At 35.9% G+C, this 17,958-nt stretch overlaps 1 protein-coding gene across 1 annotated transcript in view; it reads right to left on the bottom strand.

The window, feature by feature from the left end:
- The window catches only part of LOC100498539 (mucin-5AC), a 61,724-nt gene that overhangs the window by 26,901 nt on the left and 16,865 nt on the right, over window positions 1–17,958 (bottom strand). The window contains exons 14-28 of the mRNA XM_031900756.1: window positions 16,842–17,006; window positions 15,629–15,723; window positions 15,287–15,413; window positions 14,494–14,749; window positions 13,584–13,636; window positions 11,093–11,193; window positions 9,606–9,757; window positions 7,971–8,109; window positions 6,051–6,161; window positions 4,836–5,015; window positions 4,446–4,685; window positions 3,985–4,141; window positions 3,212–3,340; window positions 1,645–1,795; window positions 1,167–1,213 (exon numbers count right to left, since the gene is read on the bottom strand). Of these exons, the coding sequence (XP_031756616.1) occupies window positions 1,167–1,213; window positions 1,645–1,795; window positions 3,212–3,340; window positions 3,985–4,141; window positions 4,446–4,685; window positions 4,836–5,015; window positions 6,051–6,161; window positions 7,971–8,109; window positions 9,606–9,757; window positions 11,093–11,193; window positions 13,584–13,636; window positions 14,494–14,749; window positions 15,287–15,413; window positions 15,629–15,723; window positions 16,842–17,006 (2,103 nt within the window). The remainder of the gene's footprint in view (window positions 1–1,166; window positions 1,214–1,644; window positions 1,796–3,211; window positions 3,341–3,984; window positions 4,142–4,445; window positions 4,686–4,835; window positions 5,016–6,050; window positions 6,162–7,970; window positions 8,110–9,605; window positions 9,758–11,092; window positions 11,194–13,583; window positions 13,637–14,493; window positions 14,750–15,286; window positions 15,414–15,628; window positions 15,724–16,841; window positions 17,007–17,958) is intronic.

The raw sequence follows: 17,958 nt of genomic DNA, 5'->3' as shown, positions 1-17,958 counted from the left end.
TCAAAGTTATGTAGATTAAGGGGCAGATTTACTAGAACTCTTTAACATTTCTTGTTTTTCTCTTTTTACAAATTCGAAAAAACTTATTCCCACGAATGTCTGACATTTAATTAAAAAAAATGTCTAAACTGAAAAAGTACGCGCGGGAAGAAGTCGCAGAAAACTTGCAAAACTGTTACATTTTCGAATTGTTGCACAAAAAAAACTGTGTCAAAAATCCAAAAAAGCAAATGTTTTATCCTTTCATTTCATGCTAATACTTTCAAAAAAGTAATACAGGTATCAGACCCCTTATCTGGAAACCCATTATCCAGAAAGTTCCAAATTATGGAAAGGCCATCTCCCAAAGACTCCATTTTAATCAAATAATTCACATTTTTAAAAATGGTTTCTTTTTTCTCTGTAATAATAAAACAGAACCATGTACTTGATCCCAACCAAGATCCAAATGAATCCTTATTGTAGCCAAAACAATCCTATTGGGCTTAATTATTGTTTATATATTTATTTAGCAGACTTAAGGTAGGAGATCTGAAGTACAGAAAGACCCCTTATCCAAAAAAAACCCAGGTCCCGAGAATTCTGGATAACAGGTCCCATATCTGTACCTTATTTCTAATAATCACAATTTTTGATCTGGCAGCAGAGACATTCATTATAACATATATTAAGGACACAATATTCCACACAGGCTATTCATATTTTACACAAATATACACACATATAAACTAATTAATAAAATGATATCACAGGGGTGCTAACGAGTTGAAAAATGGATGCACATGGGTAACCTCTGGAACACTTTAGATTTTTAATATGGTGCAAACTGTAGATTGCCACACCAACCCCATAGGCACAAAAGTTCTATAATGTGACCTGATGTGGTGTGGTGTGTTGTGGGAAGGAATTAAACAATTTTCAAAATTCTGTAGCAGCAAGGAATTAGAATATCAGCCACTACATTTTCTCATCTTGACTTTGATATAAAAATTATGTAGTATATAATAAATATAATGAATGAATGAGTGCAGGAGAATTCTAGGAGAAACAGTGATGGTACTTTGGTGTTGTCCATATTGTGCTGAGTTTTGTAGCAGACATTTATAGCATTAAATGATGTAGTTTAGATTATACTTTAATATATCTGCGTAGGCACTTATAGTTACCTTGTTTATAATCGGGGAAGCATTGTCTTCCATGTCTGGTGCACATGCTGAAAAAACAAAAACAAATTATATGGACAATTTCAGTACTGAACTCACCTTAAAACAATCTCTCAGGTTCATACACCATAATATAAAGCTTAGTACAAAGCTTAGTCCATAAAAGTATTGAATGTCCCTAAGGCTGTGCTCTGTTATACTCAAAGTCTATATTCCTGATGACAATGGCACTTATTAAGAACCATATTATTAAGAATTTGTAACCCCATTTATACAATATTCTGTAACATAATGCACAGCGTACTACATTTAATAACATAGAGGTGCGCATACAAATTCATAAGTATTGCAGTAACTGTGTTCTGTTTTGTCCTCTGTAATAAGACATTATCGATAGCAGGGCTGATGGAGACATACCTCCATCACATCCAGCATCACTGAAAGAGATGTACAGTAATCCCTCCCTAAAGTTCCCCCTTACCAGATGGTACAGTGAGCATCTCCAGGCATTCTTGGCATCACTTGATGGAACAAGTAATTTCTGCCTCTACTATCATAACAGCAGGATGGCACACATTCCATAATTTCTTCATCAAAGTAAGGTCTGTCTGGTGGACATACTGGGTAACAACCTGTATACAGATAAACTGCTGTTAATATCAGTGCTTGGTTATTATATATGATTCATATACAGAGCAAGAAGGTGCTGGCTACAGAAGAAACAAACATTATCTAGACCAGGGATCCCCAACCTTTCTTAATCGTGAGCCACAGTCAAATGTAAAAAGACTTGGAAAACAACACAAGCATCATAAAAGTTTATTGAGGTGTCAAATAAGGGCTAAGATTGGCTATTAGGGAGCCTCTATGCACACTATCCGCTTATAGGAGGCTTTATTTGCTAGTAAACCTTGTTTTTATTCAACCAAAACTTGCCCCCAAGTCAGGAATTCAAAAATAACTACCTGGTTTGGGGGCACTGAGAGCAACATCCAAGGGGTTGGTGAGCAACGTGTTGCTCCTGAGCCACTGGTTGGGGATCACTGATCTAGACAGTTGGTTCCAATGGGCCTTCTTTTTCCACCGTATCATTCAATTTGAGGGTGATCTACCCTAATGTTAAATGTATGGATTTTAGGGATCACTGGGAAGTTCAGTGATCATAGAAAAACAAACAGGGTTCATTTATCAATACTCTGCAAATTAGCCCATGGGCAGTAACCCATAGAAACCAATGAGTGCTTGTGTTTTCCAGCCAACTGCAGGTAGAACAATGAATGCAACAATTTAATTTGTAGCCAGGGGTTACTGGCCACGGGGCAATATTGTCAAGTGTTGAGAAAAGACCACAACTGTTTTAGTCCAACTGTTTCCCAGCTCTCTAAGATGTTATTGTATACATTAGTTAATACATTTCTCAGCACAATCAGAGGATGCCAACAACTAATGTATCAGGTATAACAGTTGACGTTACTAAAGCTCAGGCATCAAGTGCAGTAGGAAAGCTGCTGCTATTAAAATGTATTAACTAATGTGTCATTTCTCACCAGAAAACTGGTGAGAAATTCATAATTAAAGAAAATGTAATTCTAAACATTTTTTCCAAATATAAATGAATTCAAATGTCCAATGGCTTTTATGTTATTTAGAAATATAATTACCATTTAAAGCAGTATCTTTCTGCCACTTTACATTCTCTGCACTTCTGTTTTTTCTTATAACACAACATAACAGAAGGCAACTGAGAAACAGACTTAGACGGGAACAGGCAGAACCAGAAAGAGAAACTAGGGAGATGCCCACATAGTTACATTACAGCCCATCCTACAGGTCATGTTTAGGGCCCTCCTGCTAAAATGTTAAACCATTCCATCAGCATAAGGACTTAAGACACTGTTTGTGGCATCAGAAAGAAAACCAATATAGCTATAACGTGCACACACTCATACATGTCCAACCTTGACTACCTTACTAAACATGCAGCAAGACTTCTTTATCATATACCAGTTTATGCGATATATAGATACATCTTTACTTTAATGTGATACCTTCTAAGCCCATCAGATTGTAATAGCAATTTCCACTGGGGTTTCTGCAAGTCTTCATGCATGGTGCGCCACAAGCCTGGTAGTGCCATTCACACTGTCCTTTATGGTTGTAGTAGTCACAGAACAAAGCTATTTGGGGGAAAATACCATAAATGTTTACAATGTACATTTAGATAGTATTTAAACAAATACATTAAATTGTAGTAAACAAAAATTATATATAATTATACAATTATACTTTATATTGTATATTATTATTAACATTTATTTATAAAGCGCCAACATATTCCGCAGCGCTGTACAATAAGTGGGTTTCATACATTGGACATACAGGGTAACAATAAAGCAATCAATAACCGATACAAGAGGTGAAGAGAGCCCTGCCCAAAAGAGCCTACAATCTACAAGGAGAAAGGGTTGAGACACAAGGTGTGGGAATGGGCATGAACAGAGTTGTGAGAGGTGGGGCACAGGGTATTGCTAAACTAGATTAGGGTAAGCTTCTCTAAATAAATGTGTTTTTAGAGATCTCTTTAAGGCAGAGAGATTGGGAGAAAGTCTGATTTTTTTGTGGGAGTTTGTGGGAGCGAATTCCAGAGAAGGGGGGCAGCCCTTGCAAAGTCTTGAATGGGAGCGTGTGAGGAGGGAATGAGAGAGGAGTTGAGAAGCAGGTCAGTAGAGGAGCGTAACAAGCGGGTTGTATGGTACCTAGTATAGTGATCAAATATATACTATACTATACACACACCAGTTCCCCCTTAACTTGTACTTACGACAGAAATCTGGGGTTCTCCAGCTGACACAGGCTCCAGCCTCACTGCAGGCTTGGGCATATGCGGCAATTGCAGTACAGAGACACTCACAATCCCCACCAGTATCACAGGCACAAGCATCATTAACACATGTGGAATAATATGGATTTGGGTTCACCTGGTTTTGGAGAAAAAGAGTTGATTTGTTAAAGATATGCAGTGATTTAGGTTGAAATAACCTGGTAACATTTAGCATAGTAAAAATACAACACTGAATTATATAAATGTGTGTGTATTTACATATATTTGTATTGATATTGAAAATGTCTTTCAAAAATGTACATTTGATCAAATTTACATTGACATGTACTTTATTAAGCAAAATCATTGTATTCTGCAACCAATCAGCCTTAAGACTGACAGAACCAAAACCATGATTGTTTTGCTTAAAGACTTCTTCTTAAATGTGTTACTGAACTTACAACAGCATGGCAAGCCGCAAATCTGGTACCAATAATAACGCTGCACTTTTTCTCTGCCCATGGCTTCCTGTATGTGTGGGCCGCACAAGAATCTGCCATTGCTACAGGAACTGGACAACTTGAGGACTGTTTCCAGCTGTTTCCAAATTCCAGTACATCTGCAACCACTGATAGACTTCTGGTGGTGTAGTCATTTATAGCATTTCCATCATAATTTCCGCATAATCCACAAATTTTACCCTGCGAGGGAAAACAAATATGTCTCGAGAGTTATTAGATTAAAAATAAAATACATTCATCAATTAATGTGAGTGAACAATGCTTTGTAACATTCTTTTATAGAATAAATGTAAGTTTTTAATAGCTTAATTGAAGTCTCTTTGACCTTACCTGGAAATCTGGGTGGAGCTTAATATAAATACTTGTTTTCTTATCCCACACCAGAACTATGCCATTCAGCGTCTCAATCACCAAAAAGATGCCCATCTGGTGCACTTTGTATGGTACAGAAGCTCCAGAACCTGTATTCTGCACTTCAAATTTTCCTTCATCAAGTACTAGTACGTTATTCTGGAAACAAATATATGGAAAAAAAAATTTTGTTTTAATCAATGTTCCTCTTTAAAGGGATAATGTCATGATTTTTATTGGATACTTTTATTTCTAAATTACACTGTTTACACAGCAAATAATTCACTCTACCATTTAAACTTTTATTCTTGAACCAACAATATTGTAATATTAGTGTGTAGGCGCCATCTCAGTGCATTGTGCCTGAGTCTGAGCTTTCAGAAGGAGCCAGCGCTACACATTAGAACTGCTTTCAGCTAACCTGTTTCTCCTACTCCCATGGAACTGGAGGAGTCCCAAGCCAGACTTGCATTTCTTACTATTGAGTGCTATTCTGATATCTACTGGGAGCTGCTATCTTGCTCACTTCCCATTGTTCTGCTGATTGGCTGCTGGGAGGGGGGTTATATCACTCCAACTTGCAGCTCAGCAGTGAAGTGTGACTGAAGTTTATCAGAGCACAGGTCACAAGGTTGTAGCCCCCTGGGAAATGAAGAATATGGCTAGCCCCATGTGAAATTTTAAAATTAAATATAAAAAAAATCTGTTTGTGTTTTTGAAAAATGGATTCTCCTGAAGAAGCTCTATTAACTGATTTAAAAAAAAAACATGTTTTCCCATGACAGTATTCCTTTAGGTACTTATTAAGAGTCCACATGGAAATAAATAAGGTGCAAAATATTTTGGGTTTTTTACTAAAAGTTAACACAATATTTAAAGTTAGTGAGGAGCAAAAGTTTTTATTTTTTGCCAGGTTTCAGTGTGAAAAAACACCCATAGACTCCAATGGCTGTAAAAAAAAATAAAATTGCACTGTGTGGAAAAAGTTGCCACCAAAAAGATGCCCATGGAATTTAATACGTTTCTAGATTTTTTTCCAATTTTTTAATTTTTTTGTCAAGCAAACTGGGACAAATCCATTCACTATTTAAAGAAATCCATTTGTTCCCCAATGCATTTGTTTACAGTAGATACACCAAATAATTCCTTCAGGGCTGGTAATTTAGGGATTCATATGAAAGAATAATAACTCACTCCAATATAGAACCGGATGGATTTGGAACAAGTGGTTCCTGTGCTGCCACATGGGATGTTCTCTGTGATGATGCGGAAGGTACCATTTGTGGGATCATTTGTACAATAATCCTAATATTAAAAGAATAAAAATGTAAAGTGTGAAAAATAGTGTTACTGATTACAATTAGTAAAGGTATTATTTATTTGTCATATATATTATTTGTACATATTTTGTTTATATACCACAATGGCTGATAATGTAAACTTATAGCAAATTTATACCGTTGCACAATGTAGATCTCTAGAAAAATATATTGCATAAAACAACTTATATGTAAAAACCCTGTTTCATCTAAATAAACCATTTTCATAAAGATATACTTTTTTAGTAGTATGTGCCATTGGGTGACCCTAAATAGAAAACTGCCATTTTAAGTACTAAGGGCCGCCCCCTGGGATCATACAATTCATGGTGAACACAAACCAACTAAGGGCACACATACATGCTACAGATGAAGCCACTTTGGTTTATGTATTTAACACAGAATAACTAAACTCATTTAACTCACTTATCCCATTTAACACAGGAATTAGCATCACAGAGTCCCATCTAAGGGCTCTGGTACACGGGGAAATTAGTCGCCCGCGGCAAAACTCCCTGCTCGCGGGCGACTAATCTCCCCGAGTTGCCTTCCCTCTGCCATCCCGCCGGCGACTTACATGTTCGCCTTATGTAAACAATGGTGCTCTTTGAAAGGTTAAATGTGCTAAATGAGTTTACATGACTTAAGATAACACAGCTTCTTCAGTTTATCTCGAGTCATGACACTTTTAACTCACAAATCCAAGTGGCTTTGTCTGTAACTCACATCAGAGTTCTGTCTGTTACTCCCACACTACTTCCTGTTGCAGTCAGTGCTGCATTATTTCCTGTCAGGTGATTTCTGAGGGAGCACACAGCCCATCACAAAATAGTGGCTCAAGGTAAAAGGCCAATATTAACTGATATATATATATTCCATTTTGGTAAGATTCTTTAATAGGCCACTTAATATGATATAAATAAAACAATATCTGTTGGTTGCGTATTCATTCTGGGGTTATCATTTTCCTGGGGATGTAAAGTCATTTTTTAGCACTAAATAAAATAACTTTAATAATAATAATATATGTCTGCAAAACTTTTGTACTTGCTCTGAGATACAGCTGATTGTTTCTGCAACTTTTTTCCTCTCCCTCGATTGCGATTCCCCTTGAAATTGAGTGGCTGCCAGCTGTCCTACTCCCTGGTACTCTGAGGAGCAGCAATTCTCCAACAAGTACTGTATCTATGTGAGAGTTAGGCCACCCTAGACCCCTATCAGTCTTTATCAGCAGTTAAGCGTCAGAGGGGCAGTCCATAAATCACTTAAGAGCCTGGCAGCCAGCCGCTGCTGAATTTCAAGGGGATGATGATCAAGGGAGAGGAGAGAAAGCAACAGAAACACTCACCTGTATCTCAGAGCAGGTAGAAAACTTTAAATAGACATATATTACAAAGTTTAATTTAGTGAAGCTCAAAGAGTTTATACATATCAACAAGGAGACCAAAACTCTTTTAGCCAGGAATGGGAAATAATTTGCCTATGCCAGACACTGCTGGTGACATGAAGGGTGCTTCATGGCAGATGTATGATGGATCTTGTGGAGAAATACAGACCCATTTTTATAATTCTGTATAATTCAGAGAACATGGTTTAATTATCACTCTTAGCATTCTTGAAACAAGCCACCTTAATTGTATACACTTATATTTTAAATGTCTGTGTCTGTCTATAAGTAACTATTGCTCCTTTACAATACTACAGTTCCCATAACAGATTCAAATTCTTTGTTGCCTTAAACTGAATGTATACATAACAGAATTTCTGACATATATAAAACAGAAATGAGATTTACGTGAGCCAGGACGTATTGACAGTCTCCACTGAAACTGTATCTGTTGCTGTCGAATGTGTAATAGTGGCCATCTCCATACACGGCACAGGTTCCCAAACAAGTCTCATCATTGCAATTCCACATTCTGTTTTGACAGGTGCTGGATGGAGGGAAAACAATAAAGACTTCCTCAGATGTATTTATGAAAAAGAAATGGATTTGGTATGGCTTACACAATTGTGATAGTGATATTTAAGGGTGAAGACACACGGAGCTACTAGTAGTAGCTACTAAAATAGACAATGCTGATCATTTACTGATAATTATCTTTATCTGTGTTTTAGCAGAGGCAATTCTCAGTATTGTCTATGGCAGGGTATTTTCCAGGGTTTAGTGGCTGTAAAAAAGTAACTGCTACTAGTAGCTGTGTGTGTCTTCACTCTAAGGGGCAGATTTACTAATCCACAAATACGAATCACGAATGGGAAAAATTCGGATTGGAAACGAAAATTTCTGAAGATCGCAAATATCCCGAAAATGCGTACGAAAAAATCGTATTACTCACGATAATATCGTATTGGCGATCCGAAAGTCATGAAATTTTCGTACTGACCATTGTAAACAGCGGCAGAGCCTTTCCGAATTTTTCACGTGGGCACGCAAAAAAATTGTGCGGCCGTGCAAAAAAGTTGAGTGAACGTGAAAAAATCGGCAAGAATACGCTCAGAGCATTCGTACGCTCGGAGCGTTCGTGTCTTAGTGACTCTCCCCAGTTCTGATTTTGAAAATGTTCCATGATACTCATATTCATTGTCCATTAACAGCATGTAAATTATTTTTTTTGTCGGCTTAAGGAATGATGATCCAAATTATGGAAAGATCCCTTATCTGGAAACCCCATGTCCTGACCTTTCTGGATAACAGATCCTATACCTGTATATGAATTAAATATTTGGCACAAGGCTCAGAGAGCAGCTCTGCATGACGTTTACCAGGCAATAGGTAAATATAAGGCTCCTTTGTTGTCCTTTAGGTTAACTTTTATTATAAAATGGTCTATCCTTAGCAGCTTTTCAATTGATCTTCATTTTTTGAAATTTTCTATAGTTTTTTTAATTATTTGCCTTTCTTTTCTGACTTTTTCCAGCTTTCAAATGGGGGTCACTGACCCTAACAGTAAAAGAAAATATTGCTCTGTGGGCTAAAATTGCTTTTTTTATTGCTACTATTTATTCCTTTATTCCTCCTTATTCCTTAATCTTTCTCTTTAGTCCCTAATCTATTCAAATTCCTGTCTCTCGTTTAAACCACTGACTAGTTGCTAGGTTAAATTGGACCCTATCAACCAGAAATTCCTGAACTGGAGAGCTGTTGAACAAAAATGTATTTTTTTTTTTTTTTTTAAAGGAGGCATGAAAAACATTGATAAATATCTAAAACTGTTGATCTGCAAAATACAGATATCTTGTTTAATCTAATATGTACATCTCAACCTTTTATACATTAGCCCCTTCAAGGCAAAGACTATAGCTGGAATCATTTAATACACAGTGCTTGATAACTGAAAAAACCTTAATCTAGGAGTAGCCATAAATGCATCAGGTATATGACTGTTGGCTATTAATGACTATTTAATAAGTAACTAGAGTCATTTACCATGTTTTGCAGGAAACTCTGATTGTAGCCCCATCTTCATAGAGGTTATTGTTGTGCATGCAGGGACACTCATACTCTGGAATGCACCCATCAGTTCCATTTGCTACAAATCCATCAGGGCACATGCAGCCAGATATGCAATGAGCACTGTACTGTAGGGAACATTTAAAAGCAAAATAAGCAAACTGCTAATAAAAATATCCTGCACCAAACAATAATAACAACTAACTACTACAATTAATAGTCATTGGCTGGATAAGACTTAGGGGCTTCTTTATTAATTTTGGAGTTTGTGAATTCAAGTTTGTTTTTCTAAAACAAATAACAATGCATATGGAATGGTTGCTTATTTATTTATTTATTTATAAGAAAAACCCTTATAAAAAAAACTCGAACATTTCAAGTTTACAAGCTCTAAAAACTTGAAAAAAATAAAAAAACTTAAGTTTGAAAGTATGCCTTGACTTTGCCTATGACGGCTCCCAATGACTTCTATAGAAACTCGTAAGCTTTTAGAAGCTTTTAGAATTTTTTTACATTCCAGTTCTTGGGTTTTTTGCACTTAATTAATACTAGAAATTTGAGTTTTCAAGTTTGAGTATTAAGTGCAACAAAAAACGTGCTCATTTAGCAAGTATTTCTTTCCTACGGAAGAGCAGTAAGGTCACCAAAAAAAAAAAAAAAATCGAAATTATGACTTTTAATCTCATAATTATGACTTTAAAAAGTCATAATTATGACTTTTAATCTCATAATTATGACTTTTTAAAGTCATAATTATGAGATTAAAAGTCACCAAAAAAACTTTTAAACTCATAATTATGACTTAAAAAGTTGAAATTCTGACTTTTAAAGTCATAATTTCGACTTTTTAAAGTCATAATTATGAGATTAAAAGTCATAATTTCGACTTTGACTTTAAAAGTCATAATTTCGACTTTTTAAAGTCATAATTATGACTTTAAAAGTCAGAATTTCGACTTTTTAAGTCATAATTATGAGTTTAAAAGTTTTTTTGGTGGCCCTACTGCTCTTCCGTACTTTCCCTGGTCTGGAAAAGAAGTCGACATTCTTTTTGCAAAAATAAAATGTGGCACAAGGTAAAGACTGCCAGGTGCAGGCCACTTATGGTACCATTTGCCATAGGGCAGGTGTTAAGACTAGGGCCACTTTTCAGCCCATGTACTCTGCTGCTCACTAACTTGCACATCCTAATCAGACACAAGGTATGGCACAGAAGGGAAACATCTGTGTGCCACCCTCCTGCCCCGCATAAACACATTGCTAACAAAAGCATTGGGGCAGCTGTAGGTCTTTGTACTCCAAAACAGAGACCTGTGGCAATTCTGAAAAAAGGCAAGGCAGCAAGCACATTGCAAAGAAACAGGTCCTAAATAACCCATATTAATCTCCTCTGACTGGCTGTCCTCCTCATATATCTATTTTTCTCGTATCAATCCCCCTAAAAGTACAATAGGACAACTTACACAGTACATATCAAGAGTCTGGCAGCTCTTCTCACACTCTGTGCCAGTGATACCAGCAGGTTGGTTAGAGCAGTTGAAATAGACCTTAGGGGACTTACACTCTGCAAGACATAAGAAAAAACATAAAGAAATATAAACAATAGGAACAAATATACAAGGTCAATATAATAAAACACACTTCTTGTTTTTGTACTGGGGAAGGAAGGTTCTAGAATGCCCTACTATGGGAGATGCCACAGCTTAGGATGTTTTTGGTATATACTTTGTTAAACAGCTGGAAGTACTTGATCCATGAGAAACTATTTGCCTGCTAGTGGGTTTGTTTACCTTCCTCTGGACCTATTCATTTTGGAAATGTTAAACTGGAAGACTTGTCTTGAAGTCTTTTTTGAAACTTATTTTTAGCAGTTACTGTATTATATTTTTACATAGTATAATGTATTGACATTATATTCTCAATTATAACCTCAAAGTCTTAGAAGGACAAATTGAAATAATATTGAATATTATAATTAGTGTTACATTACATCAGTGGTTCTCAACCTGTGGGTCAGGACCCCTTTGGGGGTCGAACGACCCTTTCACATGGGTCGCCTAAGACCCTCGGAAAACACATATTTCCGATGGTCTTAGGAATAATTTTATGGTTGGGGGTCACCACAACATGAGGAACTGTATTAAAGGGTCACGGCATTAGGAGGGTTGAGAACCACTGCATTAGATAAATCCCTTAACACAAACTGTGTTCTTTTACTATATAAAAACATTCTAAAAGTGATACAATTTTGGGGCAATGATATAAATAAGGGACCAGTGGAACAGATTGTTTTTGGATTTATCATTATTCTTCTGCACTGGAAAATTTAATTACTGTACAGAAAATATTTGCCTGAAATGTCAATGCACCTATAAAAATGTATTGGGTGTTAACATGTGAAAAAGGTGTCAAAGGGGAAGTTTACATTTAACTTTTCAAATCTTATAGAATGTCCTATTCCTAATAATCTTTCAGCTGGTCTCTATTTTTTGAATTATGAATTATTTGAATTATGTTTATTCCTCTTCTACTATTTTCCAGTGATGGGCGAAATAATTCACCAGGCATGGAGTTTCGTCGTTGGCAGGTTTTTTCACAAAATGGGAGAAAAAAATTTGCGCATGACCAAAAATTTCCACCCGAGTTTTTTTTGGCGCACAACATTTTCTCCTTTGCACAAATGTTTTCCCGTTTCGTGAATCTTTTGCAAGGTTCACGAATTTTGTGGCAAAGTGAAATGGGACAGATTCCCCCGTCACAACTTTTCCGCTTCCAAATTATTACTCTGTGAGGCTACACTTATTTTGGTATTGTTACTTTTTATGATTTGCTTTGCTATTTACCATCCAGTTTCTCATTTATATTACTGCCTGATTGCTAGGGTAAATTGGACCTTGCTGAAGAAAAAACTAAATAAAGTTAAAACTACAAAAATTTTAAAAAATGTAGACAAATTAAAAATTTCTTAGCCTATCTCAACTAAACCTTTTAACCTTGTGAAGTTTATTTATCAAAATTCAAATTTGTAAATGTTTTAATTTATTTTTTCAATTCAAATAAACTCAAAATGTTACCAAATGCAAAAGTTTGCTTATTTATTAAAAAAAATTGAATCTAAAAAAACTTGGGTGAATAATACCATGAAAAAAACTTGATTGCATTGAATTCATATTCTTCTCATCATTTTCCATGGGTCTACAAATTATTAAAAAATTCCAAAAACTCCAAAATGTTGAATTAAAAATTGTGCTTAAATTTTACCCAGAACAGCTCCCATTGACTTATATATGAACTTTGAGCATTTAGACACTAAAGTTTTTTGAGTATTTTTGGCTTAACAAATATTGAACATTCGAGTTCTGGAAACCATTGAATTCACGAGTTTTTGTGCAAAAGTATTCCACTAAGGGGCACATTTACTAATCCACGAATCTGAATCACGAATGGGAAAAAATCGTATTGGAAACGAAAATTTCGGAAGATCGCAAATATCACTAAAATGCTTACGAAAAAATCGTATTAGTCACGATAATATCATATTGGCGATCCGAAAGTCACGAAATTTTCATACCGAACAATTGTAAACAGCAGTAAAACCTTTCCGATTTTTTCGTGCAAACGTCCGAAAAAGTCGTGCGGCAGACGAAAAAGTCGTACGGCATACGAAAAAGTCGTGCGGACGCCCGAAAAAATCTGCGAAACTACGCTCGGAGCGTTCGCGCTTTTGTAAATGTGCCCCTAGGTATTAAATATACTTAGCACCCCACTGAACAGAATGGTGTTGAACTGCTCAAAACAGTCACATAATGATACATCTGTTAACTGCAGATTCATTTTTTATTGATACATGATATTGTTAAATCTGCAGTTGACCACAATTAAAATGATCAGTCATTCAACTTCTGGCTTTATGCTCTGAAGTTTTAAAATATGGTGCCAAATGAAAGAAGTTACCTTTCATAATATCAGGTTGTCCAATGCAGTTTAGTGTTCCCATGCTGCAGGTACTACATAATTAAAACAAAGGCAATTTATTAGTCTACATAAAAAAACACATTTGTTAGATGTTCAATAAGAAGAGGCAATCATTTAATTTCATTTTTCTTTTTTTATTGTTATTGGTTCCATTTCTCAAAAAGTTTTACTGACTCAACCTAAAATGTTGTGAAGCGTCTATTAAAAATTATGAAAATGAGAATATATATTTTATGTAGATTTAATAGGTTTTACAAACCCTTAAAAGTATTTAGGGACACATCCAAGAGTGAAATGAAACATTGCTCATTTTATAGTTTGCACCGGTGCCCAATGTATGTGATAAATATAATTTTTGAATTAATAAAAATGCCAATCTAAGGGTCTAAAATAATATGATGTGAACAGTGAAAGTTCACAAAGTAAAAATGTTGACAATGTATTGAATAGTGATGAGCGGATCTGTCCCGTTTCGCTTCACTAAAGTGGTGCTGTAGTTCCCAGAACTTGGCAGGGAACAGTATAGTCCCAGAGCAAAACTGGTAGTTATTTGTAGTAACAACCAATTCTCCACTTGTATTCATCCACACACGACCTGTGCAGTGAAACAGCAAAACTCTTGCCTGGGCAGCAATAGAAAAGCACCATCAACTATGGTACCAAAGACTATTGTAATAGCTTTTAAATAATGTATCACCTTTAAATTGTATGTTGCTCTCTCCAATCAACAGAAAAGAATGTAACTATAATTCAGGTATCATTAAAAAAACAGTTAACAAAGTGGGTTCCTTTGCGTTTATTTAAACAAACAAAAGAAAAAAAACATAAATATTTGAGGTTTTGCTTGCATGTGTGTTTTTATTTTACTTATATAAAAGCATCCACTTACCACAAAGCTCCAGATTCAGTAATTGTATGTCCTGATGGCACTATAGTGCCTCTGAAGTAGCAAGGACATGATTCGCGAGGAACACAGAAGCCCTGCTCATTAAGGAATGTTCCATTTGTACAAATGCAGCCATCAACGGGTACAAAGTCGATACTACATGTGACATCAGGCTCACTGAGAGAACGGCAGGTAGGCTGGCAGGTTGTTATATTGTAGCTGTAACTTAGTGTGCTTGGGCAGTTGGTGGTATATGAATCTGGTGTAAATATTGGTATAGAGTTATAAATTAGAGTTAGCTAAATCACATTCTTACATTTACTAATGCATTTTTCTTGAATACATATTCTATAGGTGCTATATTAACAAAAATGAAAATTAATAGTAGTATTACATTCCAGACATAAAAATTAACCCGAGGTTGCGGAGTCAGTAGGGCTTTTTGTCATGAGTGGTGTTCAACTCTGGTAAACAGTAGAAATGATCTGAACCCAATGATGTCTTCTGTCTGCCAAAGCAGAACCCTGCTCACATTGTAAGACAAAGCCATGAAGAACACATACAACCATGACGTAATTGTAATCATCTCCTACAGTTAGCTGGCATCAGTATTACTTTAGGCTGATCTTAATGTATAATGTATCTCCAAGTTCAAGATATGGAAAAAGAGCTATAGAAAAAAAAGTTGTTAATATTCCAGAACAAGACAAAGACATACATACAGTTTCTACAGTAACAAATAGAACAATGCTTAAGGCTGTAATAATAGATGCTAACTGATATTCCTGAAACTTACCGCAGTTAGTATCTCTCCATTCTGTTATGAGAATACCCATTCTAGCGCAAGCATGGACGTAAGCTGAGAGAGCTGCACACATGTAGTCTTGACTGTTGCCATAGTTGCAAGAGTCGAACATACAGTTCTGGAGATAAAATGCTTGATTACATTTACAGATGCAATATACTGTATAGACTGTGGAACGCAGTGTTATAATAGCACACCGAACAGAATTGATTTTTTTTTACCTATTAAAAACTGACTACGTTACATTCTTTATTATATTTTTTACTGTTTATTGCCAAAAAATATTATTTTTATCAAAATGTATGTGTAATGAAATATTTAGAATTTCCATACCGTTTTGTATAGTAGTGGATTCACTTTAGCATGGCATACTGCAAAAGGTCCTGCAGGGTCGGTCAGCTTTGAGCACCAGAACTGAGCATAGTTTGCTGTAAAAATAACACATAATTAAATTTAATAGTTTACTTTCTATCTTATATTTTTCCACTTTCCAATAGGGTTGCCACCCGTCCAGGTTTTCATAAGGGATGTCCAGGCCAAAACTGCCTGCACAGTTTTTTAAATTTGGAAAACTGGGCAGGGCCTACACTTACACTGCAAATAATTTAAAGACACATTATATAGGCAAATAATTTAAAGGCACATTATATGCTTTATCTTTAAATCTGGATTTACTTTTACACTGTTCTGTTTTCATGGAAAAAAACTGAGATTTGAATTTGCCATGTATACTTGATTTGGGGATAATTCATGACATGAGCAACGTCGGATCTTGACCCGCCCTTCTCCCAACCAAAAACCCCTTTTACCTCTTTTACTTACCATCCCCAATAAACACATGGACACCAATTCTTGGGATGAAAATGGCCGCAGAACATTTATTAATAACAACCAAAGTTTTAATTTAAAACATACCATAGAGAACAAATATGATACAAAACATTTCATAAACATAACACCAATGTTTGTATAACAAACAACCAACTTTTAAAGAACCATACACCGTAACAAGCCAATAACTGCGCAACGCAACTGGCGCCGCCAGCTGCCCTTCTAGCCGGAACCACCTACCCAACAAAACTCACCTCCTGATCCACTTTCTTCCCCCTGAGGTTCCAGGCATGCCAGCCCCAATTAACTATTAAACTCCCTTCCTAACCTAACCATTGTTTTCCCCAAACTCAATCACCCCACCAACCACACTTTGGTGCCTCCACCTGTGCAGGGAGGGAGGGCGGGCGTTTTACTATGCTGCCTAAAATGGATTGAGAAGCGGGAACGGTTTTCCAGTACTTATACCCCTGCTCACGTTATACCCTGTAACTACAAATCCACTAATCCCCTTCAACTGGGAGTGGCTACGTCAGCCCTACGGCTCAGTCATGCCCCTGCTTCCCTATGTTTTACTACAGGTCATTGTGCTACTAGATAGTTTAGATGTCAAACTAATGTAAATTGAATGTCCAATTTCACAACATCTTTTGACAGAATTTGCCAGTTTGCAGTTCATCTGCTATAGATAAAAGATATTTAAATGCAAACTTACCATTTTCAACACTGAGTGAACAAGGATCATCAAAGTGTGATATGACATTTGGGCAGCTTGCTTGAGTCTTCCAGGTATTACCAAAAGAGGCGGCAGTTCCTTCAATAACTCCACTAAGTACCTTGAAGTCATCCATTTGAACATTATTGTAGTCACCGCAGAGACCTGTCAATGTGTACATAATAGAATTTGTTTACATAATGAAATAGCTTGTTATTAAATATTAATTTTTAAAAATGCAGCTTTTTCTAGGAATGAGAAATTATGAGATATGGCAAGAAATGTATTAATGAAAACATAGAGAATGGCTAGATTGCTAACCAAAACGTAATACACTTAATTTATGATCATATATATATATATATATATATATATATATATATATATACAGTATATATATATGCAATACTTTGTGTGTCAATATACAGTGTAGCATTTTATATCACTCTTGTATCTAGTAAGATTAAGATGTCATTTGCAAATAAGCATAACAGTAGTAGCTTATTTTGTTTGTACATAAGGCCCACAAACCCTGTTCTATACTCCCTGCAGCCACCCAAACAACAACCCACTCAGTCTTTCAGTCTGCTTTCATCATTTCATCCCTCTACACCACCAATATATATAATTATCTAAAAGGGTTATGCATCTGGACAAGATTAGCAGAACCCCCAAACAAAATGGTAGGGCACAGCAAGGGAAGAACCATTAGGAGAAAAGGAAAGGGAGAAAAGTCTGTTTATGATTAGAAGACAGTGACAGGTTATAAACTGAAAAAATAAAAACAAAAACATTGAATAAAGCATAGTAATGAATGAAAAGACAGCAGTGAGTCACATTAAAAAAAAGTAGGAAAACCCTACTTTGATCAGAACTTAAAGGCAGAATTAGAGTGAGAATGTGTTTTGGTGAAGGGAAGAATAATGGAGAAAGCCATTTTACTTGCAAGAAACTACAGAAAAAAATAAAGCATGGAGTAAAAAAAACCCCAAAACAACGAAGAGAGTAGCCAAGAGCACTTGAGCGATATGTGTTTTAGAGAGGAGGCAAAACTAGGTAAAGTATAACAGTATTGCCAGATAGACAGCAAATGAGTTGGAATGTGTGGAGCTATTAA

This window comes from Xenopus tropicalis, chromosome 4 (genome assembly GCF_000004195.4).
Source record: "Xenopus tropicalis strain Nigerian chromosome 4, UCB_Xtro_10.0, whole genome shotgun sequence".
NCBI classification, from domain to species: Eukaryota; Metazoa; Chordata; class Amphibia; order Anura; family Pipidae; genus Xenopus; species Xenopus tropicalis.
Note: the sequence above shows the minus strand (reverse complement) of the source record. Positions and strands in the feature narration are given on the sequence as shown.